General features: G+C 40.1%; 1 protein-coding gene across 3 annotated transcripts; it reads left to right on the plus strand.

Moving 5' to 3' along the window:
* The first annotated feature begins 951 nt into the window (after positions 1 to 951).
* On the plus strand, positions 952 to 13,711 carry anxa6 (annexin A6). Of its 3 annotated transcripts, none has more exons than XM_051419034.1 (25): positions 963 to 1,126; positions 2,101 to 2,156; positions 4,274 to 4,358; positions 4,520 to 4,614; positions 4,705 to 4,818; positions 4,896 to 4,986; positions 5,077 to 5,156; positions 5,287 to 5,343; positions 6,251 to 6,344; positions 7,173 to 7,268; positions 7,362 to 7,420; positions 7,628 to 7,750; positions 7,838 to 7,896; positions 8,183 to 8,261; positions 9,403 to 9,484; positions 9,577 to 9,671; positions 9,819 to 9,932; positions 10,634 to 10,724; positions 10,807 to 10,886; positions 11,108 to 11,161; positions 11,253 to 11,346; positions 11,477 to 11,572; positions 11,690 to 11,748; positions 11,982 to 12,119; positions 13,260 to 13,711. In XM_051419034.1, the coding sequence occupies exons 2-25, from the start codon at positions 2,154 to 2,156 to the stop codon at positions 13,317 to 13,319; spliced, it is 1,998 nt and encodes a 665-aa protein (XP_051274994.1). In that variant the 5' UTR covers positions 963 to 1,126; positions 2,101 to 2,153; the 3' UTR covers positions 13,320 to 13,711. The 3 variants fall into 3 exon arrangements, with proteins under 3 accessions (XP_051274996.1, XP_051274994.1, XP_051274995.1); XM_051419035.1 differs by having other exon boundaries at positions 11,982 to 12,104; XM_051419036.1 differs by lacking the exon at positions 13,260 to 13,711 and having other exon boundaries at positions 952 to 1,126; positions 11,661 to 11,748; positions 11,982 to 12,104.
* Positions 13,712 to 14,481: the final 770 nt, after the last annotated feature.

A 14,481-nucleotide genomic window follows, 5' to 3' on the forward strand; every position in this document is an offset into this window, starting at 1 on the left:
CTCTCTCTGAATACTGAAAGACACAAGAATAAGAGGAACACGGTGCTGGGTACATCATAAACGGTTCTAATAGAGGCATGCATAAAAAATGTCCTTCTTGTTAAGACAGTAACCTGGGTTTAGTAATGCTAGGTTGAAAATGATAATAGTAACCACAAAGTGTCAGGGACACATGGGGTTGGCTTCCAGTCAGAGTGAAACATACTGAGTCATCCTTCTGCTATGTGTGTCAGTGGACTGTCTGTAAGCCTCTGGGCTTCCTGGAAGTCACCTCTTCTCTCTCATCATCTCCAAACTCTAAACAGCATTTTATTTTACAATAATTAATGCAGTAGATAAAAGTAAATTCCAGTTTAAACTAATGTATGAAGCCACAAATGGAATAAGTTTGTTTCAGTGTCTGTGCCTACTTTCATAGCACCGAGAGTTTATTCACAGCCTCTGTTTAATTTGTTTCATATTTTCATTTTTTTCCTTCTGTAATTCACAATGCTGACATGGTCTCTCATTCCCCCCTTGCCCCCTAACTATGCTGGTGTCTGCTCTCTTCCCCCTCTTACTGGAAAAGACGCCTGAATGGACAGAAATAGAGCATGCATGCTGTCACATCAGTGGCGGCAAGCTCCTCTCACAGTTCAACTCTCAGTCATGTGACAAAGGTCAAAAATCTGGCAACTTGCACTGAATAAAGGTGTGCGTGTTTCCTCACGCATTTAAATAGCTTTTAGGTGCTTTTAAAGAGAGGTACATGTTTGGTCCACAGAAAGCAAAAAATAAATACAAGAACGTAAGCTGCTGATCTCTGCGTATTCCAGATGCAACAGCAGCTCTGCAGAAAAAGCTGCGCGTAAAACTGTGCGTCCTTCATGATTTTAGTAGACTTGACTTAAGACCGAATGTTACCCGGTAACATACGTTTAAAATCGGAGGCTATATCATCTCTCCCATAAGCCTTTTCCCTGCACACACACTAGGGGAGCGAGTGCCGCAGTCGTTGCGTCACAGAGGACACGTAACTGGACTGCCTGAGTCTGACCGGAGGAGACAGACAGAGCGGGTGATCGGGGTAAGAGCTGAGACAGCTGTAGCACTCTCACCGGACACCGACAGTTCCTGCACCGAGAAGGTAAGCCATTTTCTGCCGTTTGGAGATATCAAGAAGCAAAAACTGCGTCTGGAGAAGTTTGTCTTCATGCGTCTTTATTATTAAATGTGCCAATTAATCGATGCAGGCAGCAAGATAACACTGGGAGATAGTTGGAATTGAGTTAAGTGGATATTAAAAAAAAGATACAATCACAACTACATCGTCTTTGCTTTGTTATATTAGAAAGTAAAGTAAAGTTAGAATGAAAAATCTATAGTTGGATACAAGTTTATTCTATAGTGTGGGGTACAGAGAAGGGTGTGGCTCTGTAGATAGAGGCCCAGTCCCCCTCCCTCCAGACCTTGATTCTGACATTAACTGTGCATGCTATTTTGGGAGAGCTTCACTTCTGTCTCTCAAACAGCACAGCTTTTAAAACCTGGATGAAGTTTTCTCTCTCTCTGTCTCTGTAGAAAAGCTGAATAGGTATAAGTATACATTCAAATGAATCTAATCTGTAGAAATGTGAGGTAGGTTTTGCACTGAGATTCTAAGTTCAGACAAAGGAAAGTTAGCAGAACTAGTTTCCCTGTAGTAGCTGGCCTTCCATATGCTTTACTTGTCTGAATGGCTGCTTTATAAGTTAAACTGTGGCAGCATGGAAAATGTGACTATAGTTTGGTAGAATAGTCTTAATTCAGATCCCATCTGCCGATGTGATATTTTAAGTGAATGTGAGGTCTAATATAAACATCTCTCCTTGCTCTGTTTCTTGTGCTGTTTTTCTCTCTTGCTCAGAATTACTGTAGGTGGTGACAAAGTTTTAAGCACAGCACACTGAACAGACCCCCTCATTAGATTTACTCAGGAAATGATGAGAGATCACCGTCGTGCACACTTTCTCTTTGCAACACAATTTTCCGCACTTCAGAGGGGAATGACACCCTCACAAGGGCAGGGGTGTTTCGCAATGCTACTATTCAAACCCACATCAGCATTTCTCTCTCTTCTAGGCCTGAAACTATTGATTCCTGCTCAGTGTTGACACAGAAGACCAAATATAGAAATGGTAAGTAGAAAGGACTCTTCTTGCATTATGTAAGGCTATGATGTGCATTTTATCAGACTGCTGGGAGTTTTGTGTACCATTGAATGACGTGTGGACAGAGTGAGGTCTTTTTTCTGCCACCTGTCACCATGTGAGTCCTCCCCATCATAAAGGCGGCAGTGTAGGGTGTCATTGCTACCTGTGGCGCCTGTACATCTGACAGACACACATGACAGCTTCTTTCTAAAGGGAATAGCTTTGTCGAATTATTTAAGGCTTGTGGCAGAGGTCCAAATGTATTGTTTGTATTTGTTTCTATAAGTCAGTGCCCTGTTGTTCTGGTCTTGCTTGAAGGGAAACTCACACTTGTTCCTGCTAGGGAGGGAGGAAAGGACTGGAGATTTAGCTCATGAAAATAAATCCAATAAAGCTTTTCATAAGAAATGTGGATATTTTAGTTAAATGCCTGTTGCTAGGGGTTTGTATTTGTGGCCCGGTTGCTATGTGGGTGAGGCTCTCCAGCTGTCGTGAAGAGTGATGGTCGCTGTAGTGAAGCAGAGGATCAGCGCATGTGTAGTGGCCCCTGAGCAGGGTTAGGAGCACATTTTGGCTGACTGCCTCAATGCAGCAGTGATCTCTACGGCAGCAGCTGCAGTTTGAGCTTTCAATATGGAGGCCAAGTATTCTTATTTCCCACAGTGAATGAGCTAATTACTTTACAACTCCATAGGGACAAAATGACCTAGCTAAGATCATATTCATAAGTGTGGGCAGCTACTTTCATTTTTACAACAATGTCATTATGCAGAGCTTTACATTTTATTTTACATGCCCAGTGAAGTTTCTATGTGCTGTGGTATGACAGACCCCTGCAATGGCAGCTACTTTGTGTGCAACCTGACCCCCTAGTGCTCGTACACACCCACTGTCCCGTATCCCTACACACATGCACTGGCCTCACACACACACGCAGGTATTCCTCTGGTCTGCTGGGGGTGAGACAGGTGCAAGCAGTCAGCTGCTGTAATGGCAGACTTGGCTTCACCTCTTGTCACAGCGTCCCGTCACTGGCACTTTTACACAGTCCACTGCTCACACCCAGCAAGGGAGTACGCATCAAGCCAGTGTACTAGTAGAAAATGGGATATGCAGTGAAAACCTGTGATCCTGAAAAAGTAAAGTATTTTTACATCCAACCTCTTTCTCAATTTGATGAAGGAGAAAGGAGAAAACACTGAAAACTACAGCCTTGTTAGTGGCTCTGTGAGGCTGTACTTGGACACATGATGATTTGATTTAAATGCTAACAGCACTGACAATGCTAACACGTTGATGTTTTGCAGGAATAATATTCACGGTCTTAGTTCAGCATGTTAGCATGCTAGCATTTGGTAATCATTAAACACAAAGCACAGTATTGGTCAAATTTAAAAAATGGCCTGCTCATAGCACTAGATCAGTGGTTCCCAACCTTTTTCCTGACATCCTCTGACTAAGTAACATATTTTGTGGATGTTTCATATTATATTCAATGCATAACAATAACAGTACTGTGCAATTAACTCAAATAGGTCTTTACAGAAATGAACAAAATGCTGACATATAAGCCTACTGTGTTTCTTACACCCATTAAAATCAAGAACGGCTTTGTGTGAAGCTTTGGCAGTCTGCACTAGATGAAAAGTTAAGGAATCATCAAAGTCATCGAAATTCGTCCTAAAGGGGACATGAATGTCTGTACCCAATTTTAGGCCAATCCAGTAAAAAGTCATTGAAAAGCTGCAATCCTGGCGAGCAGTATTTTCTTGGGTTTTATGCCATTATCATTGTTGCTATGACTTTGACACTTCCCTGAGCTGTGGCCAGTAGCCTCAGCTCAGTAGCCACAACCCAGCTGGCTGCTGTCAACACCAATCTGACACACACCCACTGTTAAGACTCATTCCACCGAAACATCCCAGACATAATTATAAATCCTGTTTTAGATATACTGGAGTCTTTAGGGACTCTGCTAGAGGGATAATATGTTAATGCTTAAGCTGCATTTTTATGTGTTGTCCTCCAGACATCCTACATTACTGTGTTCTTGAATCATCACAATCAAACATTTCCTCTGAAATTCACAATTGTTCTTACAGGTTTTCAGAGGCACAGTAACAGACGCTCCGGACTTTGATCCCAGTGCTGATGCAGAGGGCCTTTACAATGCTATGAAAGGCATCGGTGAGTGCCTCACTCCTCCGTGATTTTTGGCCACGAAGGCGAAAGGGTCATCTTTCATCTTCTCCACTCGTAGGCTGAGTGATCGCACAAAGAATTTCACACAGCAGTCGTGACAGGTCTGAGATGAAGGTTGTTGAAAAATGTTGCCTTGTGTTTCTCAGGCAGTGACAAAGAGACCATACTGGACCTGGTCACCTCCAGAAGCAACGCACAGAGGCAGGAAATCATTGCAGCATACAAAAGCAGCTTTGGACAGGTACAGTGAAAGATAGTTTAAGTATCATGCCATGCAGTAACTTACACATTTACACAGTAGTTATAAGTTATGTTTGTGTTGTTTCAACAGGACCTGATTGAGGATCTGAAGTATGAGCTGACGGGCAAATTTGAGCGTCTCATTGTCAGTCTGATGAGAACCCCAGCCTACCATGATGCCAAAGAAATCCATGATGCAGTCAAAGTAAGGCATTTACTTAATCGTAAGATGCTTTATCCTAAGAAAGTTACTTCATATTTAACTTGATGCTTTGGTTCAAGGGAGCTGGAACAAACGAGAAATGCCTTATTGAAATCATGGCATCTAGAAACAACAAACAGATACATGAGATGGTTGAAGCATACAAGGATGGTAAGACACATTCAATAATATGTCACTTTAAATCAACATATTATGTGTTTAGTATCCCTCAGCATTTGACAATAATGTCTGTGTCTCCAGCCTATGGCAGTGACATAGAGGAGGATATCATCGCAGACACTTCAGGTCACTTTAAGAAGATGCTGGTTGTTTTACTTCAGGTCAGTTCCCAGACGAGTTGATATTATCACCAGCGAAGTATCCAGTCAACCGTACAGCGACTGTCATAGCCACAGTACTTTTAACCACTGATTGATCCGCAGCGTGTTGTTTTTGATTTGATGGTTCCAGGGGACCAGAGATGAGTCAGGAGTGGTGGACGCAGACCTAGTGGAGCAGGATGCACAAGTGAGAATTTGAACATTTTATGACTAGTAGAGAAGTGCAGCATGCTTATTGACTTTATATGGCCTTCTTCAAAAAAATCTTTGAATCTGTAAACGTCCAGTGTGTTACATTTAGGACCTATTGGCAGATATGGAATAAAAATATTTATAGGTATGTTTTGATTAGTGTATAATCACCAGAAAATAAGAATTTGTATGTTTTTGTTACTCTAGAATGAGACATTATTAAACCACCATGTTAGTACAGTAGCCCAGAAAGGACAAACCAATCACTGACCCTAGATAGGGCCATTCGTGAGAGGGTGAAACAAGGGAGTTACAACACCACTAGTTGTTAAAGTATAACTTTCTTTTTTATGTTTGTGGGTATAATTAATTTTCTTTATCTTAGCAATACTTTCAAATATTTTTCTTTTAAAGTAACATGTAGGTGACATTTGAATGGCTTAATTTCTATATATTGTTACTTTTACTTACAGATATTATATTATAGATATCATTCCATTTATTTTTTTAATAACAATAAAACCTGTATCAACAAAACTACGAGTCTACAGCCATGCTAGCGGCTCTGTAAGGCTGACAAAGTGGTGCTTTAAACTAAAAGCTAACAACAGCATAATAACATTCTCACACTGACAACTGCTAATATGCTGTTTAGCAGGTAGCCTATTTTTTACCATCTTAGTGTGTTAACATGTACATAATAGCACTAAACCGAAAGCACAGCAAAACTAATGATGGGAATGTTAATTAACCAAATTGGTGGATTTCTTTTAAAAAATTCTGAAAAGCCTGCATATAATATTAATTTGCATTGTACAATCAGGTTACTAATTAAGGTAGATTTTTTTTTTTTTATGTTTGCTCCATGTTCTCAACTTGTGCTTTCTAACCTTTCTACATAGGATCTGTATGCAGCTGGAGAAGAGCAGTGGGGGACCGACGAGGCCAAATTCATCATGATCCTGGGAAACCGTAGTGTGACCCACCTCCGAATGGGTGAGTACAGCTCTCAGGGAAATTATCACCACAGTGAGGCATCCAGACATTCCCACTCCTCTACCACTGCCACTTATATGTCTAATGCCAATCAAGCTGTATGAGGCCTGCTGCTCGGAACTGAAATTTAAATATGTGCATCACGAGGCCCTTACAGAAATAAAATACAGGTTTGTTTAATGGAATGAGAGCTTTTCGGAGGAAGAAAGATGAAGAAAAAAGTACATTTTTTTTTATAGTTAGTCACTTTTTTGTGGATGGTAGCATTTGTTTAAAGCTAACAGGCCCTGTGTAACAAGACTCTAACATCTTTAACAGGTAGTATTTGTCATATTCACCATCTCATTAGAGGTAGCTTAGAAGCTAAGTAGCATGCTGATATTTGCGAATTAGCACTAAAGAGCTCAGTTTTCTGGGAATGTCATACATTTCGCAGCTATCAGAAGTCATTAACCAAGAGAAATGTTGACCAGAACATGGGGCTAGATGAAAAGTCAGGGGACCACTAAAGTTATCAGCAGTGATCATCTAGGGACCTTGAATATCTGCAGCGTCATCTTCATCACAAGAAGTGAAGAAGTGAACTAACCTTAACATGACTTAACTGGAAGTGCTGGTGCCCCATGTACCAAGGCTAAGGGCTGGGTTTGACTCAGGTTTGACATGTGGCCCTTTGCTGTGTCATCCCCCCCCTCTCTCTATCTGTCTCTCTCTCTCTCTCTCTCTCCTGTCACTCTACAACTGTCATTATTAATTAAAGACAATAAAAGCCCACATATTTATATATATATATACATATATCAAAATGTTGTCTACTGTTGTCTTTAGTTTTTGATGAATACGAGAAGATTACAGAGCTGTCCATAGAGGACAGCATAAAGAATGAGCTGTCTGGGGACTTTGAGACGCTGATGTTGGCTGTCGGTAAGAAACACGCTGAAAGTACCGCTTTATGATGACATGGGGAATGTCAAGTTGTTGATTAACACTGGGCTCTCTTCTTGTTTTTTCTCACAGTCCAGTGCATAAGGAGTGTTCCCATGTTCTTTGCCAGACGCCTTTACAAGTCAATGAAGGTAATCATACTCTAACTAAAAATAACTATTCTGTCCGGTTCCAAACTATGTGCAGACAGATATGCCTTAGCTACACAGAAATTGTGACACATCTTTCTTTGTAATGGAAGATTGTAGTCTTAACTCTTTAATATGATATTTGAAATTAATTAGGACTACATATAGTTGCCTTAGTATCCTGACCCTAAACACTCTGATTCATTCCAGGGTCTCGGTACAGCTGACAACACCCTGATCAGGATCATGATTTCTCGCTCTGAAATAGACATGTTGGACATTCGGGAGTGTTTCCGTTTAAGATACGAGAAGTCCCTTTATAACATGATAAAGGTTGGTTAAACACTTTTTAAAAATAATATCTAGCATCAGATGATTGTACACCTATAACCTGATTCTGTATATATTCAAACCTGTCAGGATGACACATCAGGGGATTACAAGAGGACTCTGCTTAATCTGTGTGGAGGAGATGATGAGTAAGTTACAGTGTAGCTGCAACAACAGCAGCAACCAGATGGGGGTGATAGAGCACCATTTTTCAGGAGCTATTGTTTTTCTGAGGGGAGTATAACTCTAAAAAAAAATGTTTATTTACTTAATGGGAGAGGCATGTTGTCATTGCAATAGTGAGGAGACATATGAAAACCTTCTTAAAGCAGCAGATTTAAGTTTATTTAATAATTGATCCATGTTCCCACTCTGTACCGCTTGAGGGTTCTGCTTTGCTGAGTGTGTTGTCTCATGTCAAACTGATCATTACAGCTTAGCTGGAGAGTTCTTCCCTGAAGCTGCTCAGATAGCCTACAAGATGTGGGAAATAAGTTCCATGACCAAAGTCCAGGTTTGGGCCCCATCCGCTCCCACTTTAGACGTGTCTGCATGTTTGGCTTTACAGTGGCATGCATCCTAATTACCTGCTTGCCCTGTAGTGACCCTACTTCTTGCAGTGCCCTGAACTTGTGCTGATAACACTGCCATGCCTGCACAGTGAAGGCTTTGTGCACTGTGAACATGATCAGAATACTGTTCACTCAAATACAAATAGTTTTTGTTATAATGCACTCTCCAAATCTCTGTTTGAATGTCACAAAGATCTCAGCATTTTTGTCAACAATAGCTCGCCTCACTAACGCCCTATAACTGTTTCGTTGACGGAGTGGTTTTTCAGCCTACCCACCTTTTTATTGTTGGTGGTGTCATGGCCTTTAACCTTAAGAGGGCACTTTCCCTCCCAAATGTCAGGAGATTATTATCAGGAATCTTAATATGCTGTTTTCAGAATTATGATATCAGCTGAATAATTTTTTCTTTTCTCTTTTGCATATGTTGTAGATTTGTGCATGTTTAGTGCTTTGAGCCAGTGGTTCCCAACCTGGGGGTCCCCCACTAGGGGTCACCAAAGATTCAAGGCCTTCTTGATTTTAAGGGATGTAAGAAAACTTGGACCTGAACACAAGCTATATTTAGAGAAAAAAATCAGCAGTTAAAACAACCGATAACGATTGTTATAAATGCTAAAAATATATACAGAGAATTATATATTTATATATATATTATTTAATTATATATCAGAAAAAAACATCTCTGATCAATATTCACAGGAAATTATCTTCATCATCATCCAAATTTCTCATTTTACACAAACTTCCTGCAGTTATTGTGTTCACTATTGGGGTTAATTAGACAGTTTATCACTTGTTCTCTTCTGTTATTGTTACACATTGAATATAATATGAAATATCCATAAGATATACCACAGTCAGGGGTCGTCAGTTTACTCAATTATAGAAAAGGCGTCCCTTAAAGAAAAAGTTTGGGAACCACTACTTTAAGCATACTTAATTTAATATGTTTTCAACCAAGTGAAACTTTCTTTGCTGCTGCACATTGTGTGTGTGTGTGTGTGTGTGTGTGTGTGTGTGTGTGTGTGTGTGTCATTATTGAATCTCACTCTTCTAATTATGTTATTCCACTTACATTAGCTGAGGCCAACTGTCCGCCCTGCATCCAGTTTTGACCCTGCTGCTGATGCACAAGCGCTGAGGAAAGCTATGAAGGGTTTCGGTATGCAACCCTGAAAGCTAAAGCACATTTACTCTGCTACAATTCTACGCAAAACAAGTTTTACAAATGTTACTGCCTGTTACTGCCTACAGGAACAGATGAAGATGCAATCATTGACATTGTTGCACAGAGAAGCAATGCTCAGAGGCAAGAGATCAGACAGACCTTCAAATCCCTCCTGGGAAGGGTGAGACAAACACATTTCTTTATTCCTTATGTTTTGATGCACACTTACATCGACTACTAGATATGTTAAACTCAACATCTCTCATTTGCTTCAAGCTGTTTCCTGCAGCGAGTTTATAACGACTTTGTGTGTTTAATCTGTCCTCAGGATCTGATGAAGGACCTGAAGTCTGAACTGTCAAAGAACTTAGAAAGGCTGATCATTGGGCTCATGCTGAGCCCTGCAGAGTTTGATGCCAAAATGATGAGGAAGGCAATGGAGGTACACTTGATCCAAGACTGGCTGTCACTGATTCATTTACAGTATATATGTAGCTCATGGGTTAAATTTACCCCTTCATAAATAAACTATTAATATTTTCCTGATGTTAAGCAGAGAGGCATAGTGTGTAATTGTCATGGCATTGATGCTGCGTCAATGCCGTGACAATTACACAGAATGTATTTGGAAGTCAAATAACTTTGCATTTTAGGTATTTATAACTCATTATAGCAATGACTGAATTTGCTTGTGTAGAAAACGACCTTTACTCGGAACAGTATTGTATGGTCACAAGCACTGAATGGCCCTATGTGCTTTTTAGGCTTAATAAAAGTCAAGGTACCCCTAAACTTTGAGCTATACGTCACCAAACTAATTTCCTGGTTTCTAGTTGTGAAGATACAGACGTGAATGTCTCACATTTACCCCCCAAACAGTGTGATTTTATTATCACTGGAACAAGCTGCCTTCAATTTGTAAGGAATGACAGAAACAAATCAATTTTTTTCAATTTCCAATTTTTTGAAAAGCTGCTGTGAAATCAGGCATTTCTGCAAAATAAGAATTGTGTCAGTATGTGTTAGGAGGCACAGTTCATATGCACTCTCTCTCTTGCTGTGTGGCTTGTTTTTTTGTTGTTGTTGCTTTTGTGAAACTCCTGTCCCTCTGCTCTTTGTGCTTACAAATCGTCATTCTAACAGGGTGCAGGGACGGATGAACATGCTCTGATCGAGATCCTGGTCACCAGGAGCAATGAGGAAATACATGCCATGAACGCTGCTTATCAGGCTGGTGAGTTTGAAACCTAGAAAGCTGTTTTGGAAACCTTACACCTCACCTTACATGCAATATATCATGTACCCACACTTCACAGGCTATAAGAAGTCTCTGGAGGAAGCCATTCAGTCAGAAACATCAGGCCACTTCTGCCGCATCCTTGTTTCTCTTGTGCAGGTAATGTTCATCTTCGTGAGAACTTAGACTGTGTTTAATTTCCACACCCACTCACTGGTTGCAGTCTGTTTGCTGACTCTAGCAGAGAACAAAAAAGGTCTATTTAATCACATGCATGGTTTTGTGTCTTACGTTATATAAAAAAACCCCAAAGTGTTCTTGATGAACCACTGATATTTCATCATTAATCATTTACATCTAACTGTCTTTACTCTGTTCAGGGAGCAAGAGAAGAGGGCCCTGCAGATCTGGAGAGAGCTAATGCAGATGCTCAGGTGATTTAGTGTATGACTTAGTATATTGTGTAGTGTTAAAATATTAAATGAAAGAATGGGTTTGAATGTTTTTTGCTCCCGAACTAATCAGGAACTTGCAGATGCATGCAATGCAGAGTCTGATGACATGGAGATGAAGTTCATGAGTATTCTGTGCACCAGAAGCTTTCCTCATCTTAGAAAAGGTAAAGCTCAAGACAGATAGATCACAGTGATCAATTAATTACAAATGTAAATGTGTGTGTTTATCTACATTTCAATAACAACAAGTGGATCAAGCTTGTGGTAACTGATCTTACTTTTTTCGGTTCTCAGTATTCCAGGAGTTTGTCAGATGCTCCAACAAGGACATTGAACAGATTATTAAGAAGGAGATGTCAGGAGATGTGAAAAATGCCTTTTATGCAATAGGTAATTACTGTCTCTGACCCTTATTATAATAATAATTTACTTTTCACAGTGTATACTGCTGACAACATCTATTGTGATTCCTCCTCAGCCCTTTCTCGCTCTCTCTTTGCTTTGCAGTTTGCAGCGTAAAGAACCAGCCCTCTTATTTTGCTGACCGCTTGTACAAAGCCATGAAGGTATTTATTCACGCTGCTTTTGATATGTTTATGCTGTGTAACTATAGCTGGAGGCCTGCAGTACCCCACCTGAGCATTAGATGCCACATTTGGCACATTTGTTTGTGTGTGTAATATATTTAGGTTTAGTGTGTACTTTCTTGTTGTTTCTGCTGCTGTTGGGTGCTCTCAGACAGAAGCAGCTACTGTAACTGAATCAGAATAAACAAAGTATCTATTGATTTCCTCTGCAGGGCCTCGGTACAGATGACAGAGCGCTGATCCGCATCATGGTGTCCCGTTGCGAGATCGACCTTTTCAACATTCGTAAAGAGTTCAAGGACACACATGATGTCTCTCTCCATGAATTCATCCAGGTAGAAACTATGATCGTAAGTCGCAGCCTTTGTCTACTAACTCTTCTGGTTGCTGTGTTTTCATCTCTTTGTGGAGTTTTTTTTTCTCATGGCCTGTGTGTGTCGCACATCCTTCTTCTGCTGCTGTGGTAGGGTGGTGGGGAACGGTAATCTATAGCTTCCTGCGGTGGACTATGGGTCTGTGGCTAGTGCACAGCCTTTTAGGAATTTCCCTTGTATGCAACTTCCTCTATATCTGCTGTGTGATTGGCTGACAGAGCAGGGACAGGAAGTACCCAGAAGCAGTTCTATAATAACTTATAGATGAAATCACCCTGACACCGATACAAGCATGCAAGTAGGGTGCCCTGGATTGGCTTTTCCAGAAATATTATCAGATTATGCAACAGGAAGGATTGCTGTATTTTGTTTATTCTCAAGTGTCTGTGTGTTGTGAAATAGTAGCATATTTTTTGGCTTGCAATCTAAGCTGCAAAAGAGATTTTTATTCAAGCAATTTGTCAAATACTAACTCTACTAACTTTTCTAACTAATACTACTAAATATATTTGGTAAAGTAGCAATCAATCAATCTTTCTTGCTGAGAGTTCGATGAGAAGATCCACACAAATCCCATGTCTGTACAGTAAATGCACCTACCAGCACTTCTAAAACCTCCAGCTTTAGGTACTGTTAAGTGGATTTTGTCACCTTTGGACAGAGCCAGGCTAGCTGTTTCCCCTTGTTTCCAGTCTTTGTGCTAAACTAAGCTATGTGTAGTTCCATATTTACTGTACAGATGTGAGACTGGTGTCAGTCCTCTCATTTAACTCTTGGCAAGAAAGCAAATTATTGTAATAAATATAGTCCCTTTATAATTGTGAAGATAATTATAAAGATAGAAATCTGAGTGTCAGCTGATATGAAGGGTAATTCCACTTTTAACTCCCTTGATGACTTAAGTTGATTTTGTGACTTTTGTCATTCATTCATTCAACATTGGTGAAAGATAAACAGAGTTTTGCTACCGTTTAAGTGAGAAGAGTGATAAGTAAACCCTGCTTTCTAGGTTCATTTCTGTGACTAAATGTCAGCGGACATAAACACAATGAAAACAGTATTTTCCATTAATTCTTGCTCCTTGTGTGTGTGTGTGTGTTTCCCATCCTTGTTCAGGGTGATACCTCAGGAGACTACCGTAAAACCCTGCTGATGCTCTGCGGAGGGGAAGATTAAATATCTCTGCAGCTCACAGACTTAAAGTGAAAAACTTAGAGACAAGCCTGATCACAGAGTGAAACTGTGGTGGTCAACGCCAGTATATGTTGTCACTGTCCCCAAACTGCTGCCACTCAGCCAAACTGAATGACCTATGACCTCCCAACCTCCCAAGCCAGTTTTTCTGCTCTCCTGTCTGATAGTCCTGTCCATCAGGATGATGTCTTTCTTTTTTTTACAGTCATATGTAACACTAAAATGTTCATGTTAGTGTGGAAAGGTGCTTCACATGTAGTGCAGATTTGAAATTAGCAAGTGGAATAGTGCCTTAAGATCGCAGGCCGTCCAGTAATTACTGTGATTTTAAGGTGTCATATATACCTGAATAAAATGATGAAAAATATAAAAAAGTTGTCTTTTCTCTTTAAATGTATATCATGTTAAATGTAAATTATACAAGCTGTGTGTGTGTTCTGGGTGGGGTGCCCTGGTTTGTATTTGGCAGGGCAGTTCAATGATTAACTCTGTTGATACTGGCTACTGTACTACTGGGTCTAGCAGAATGGGAACTAGAATATTTGGAAACTCCCGCTCCAATTCAATGCCTCTTCTGGTTAACAAATTATTTAAAAATATACATCCATTATTGTCGTTCATGAATGTGCACTATATTTAAATAACAATTCATTCAAACTAGTATTTTAATTACTGGATAGATTTCAAACACTGCTTCTTTACATTCAAACAAACAGCCATGGCACAACTTCCTCAGCTACCTGACTACCTAGCGTGACTGAAAAGTTATTTATACCCTCACACATTTAAATGAGCAACAAAGAAACTATGTCGTTCACACTTAACTGCATTAAAATGTCACTTTACACTTCATCATGTGTCTCAGTTGGACTTGTGTATGTGTTACTGAAGAAGAAAAGTACAAGACAGCTGCCTCTGTTCTTGTCAATGTCTCAGTTCATTGCGTATGTGTGAGCACAGCTGTTGTCAGGCCATCTTTGAGTTAAAAGAGGAAAGGAGAAAAAAAAAAGACGAATGTGGCAAGGAAATCCCCTGCAGTACGCCAAAATCCAAGGCAACAAATAGAGTCTAACAGCAGTCAGTCACACTCTGGTTTTAATGGCACACCCAACCTGAAATTGCTCAATTTGATGATAATTATGAG

This window comes from Dicentrarchus labrax, unplaced genomic scaffold (genome assembly GCF_905237075.1).
Source record: "Dicentrarchus labrax unplaced genomic scaffold, dlabrax2021, whole genome shotgun sequence".
NCBI lineage: Eukaryota > Metazoa > Chordata > Actinopteri > Moronidae > Dicentrarchus > Dicentrarchus labrax.

Bases quoted from the DNA above. Each gene is read 5' to 3' on its own strand.
- anxa6 (XM_051419034.1), top strand. The intron at 7,269-7,361 runs GTAAGAAACACG...TTTTTCTCACAG, and splicing joins GACGCTGATGTTGGCTGTCG to TCCAGTGCATAAGGAGTGTT. The intron at 9,485-9,576 runs GTATGCAACCCT...TACTGCCTACAG, and splicing joins GAAAGCTATGAAGGGTTTCG to GAACAGATGAAGATGCAATC.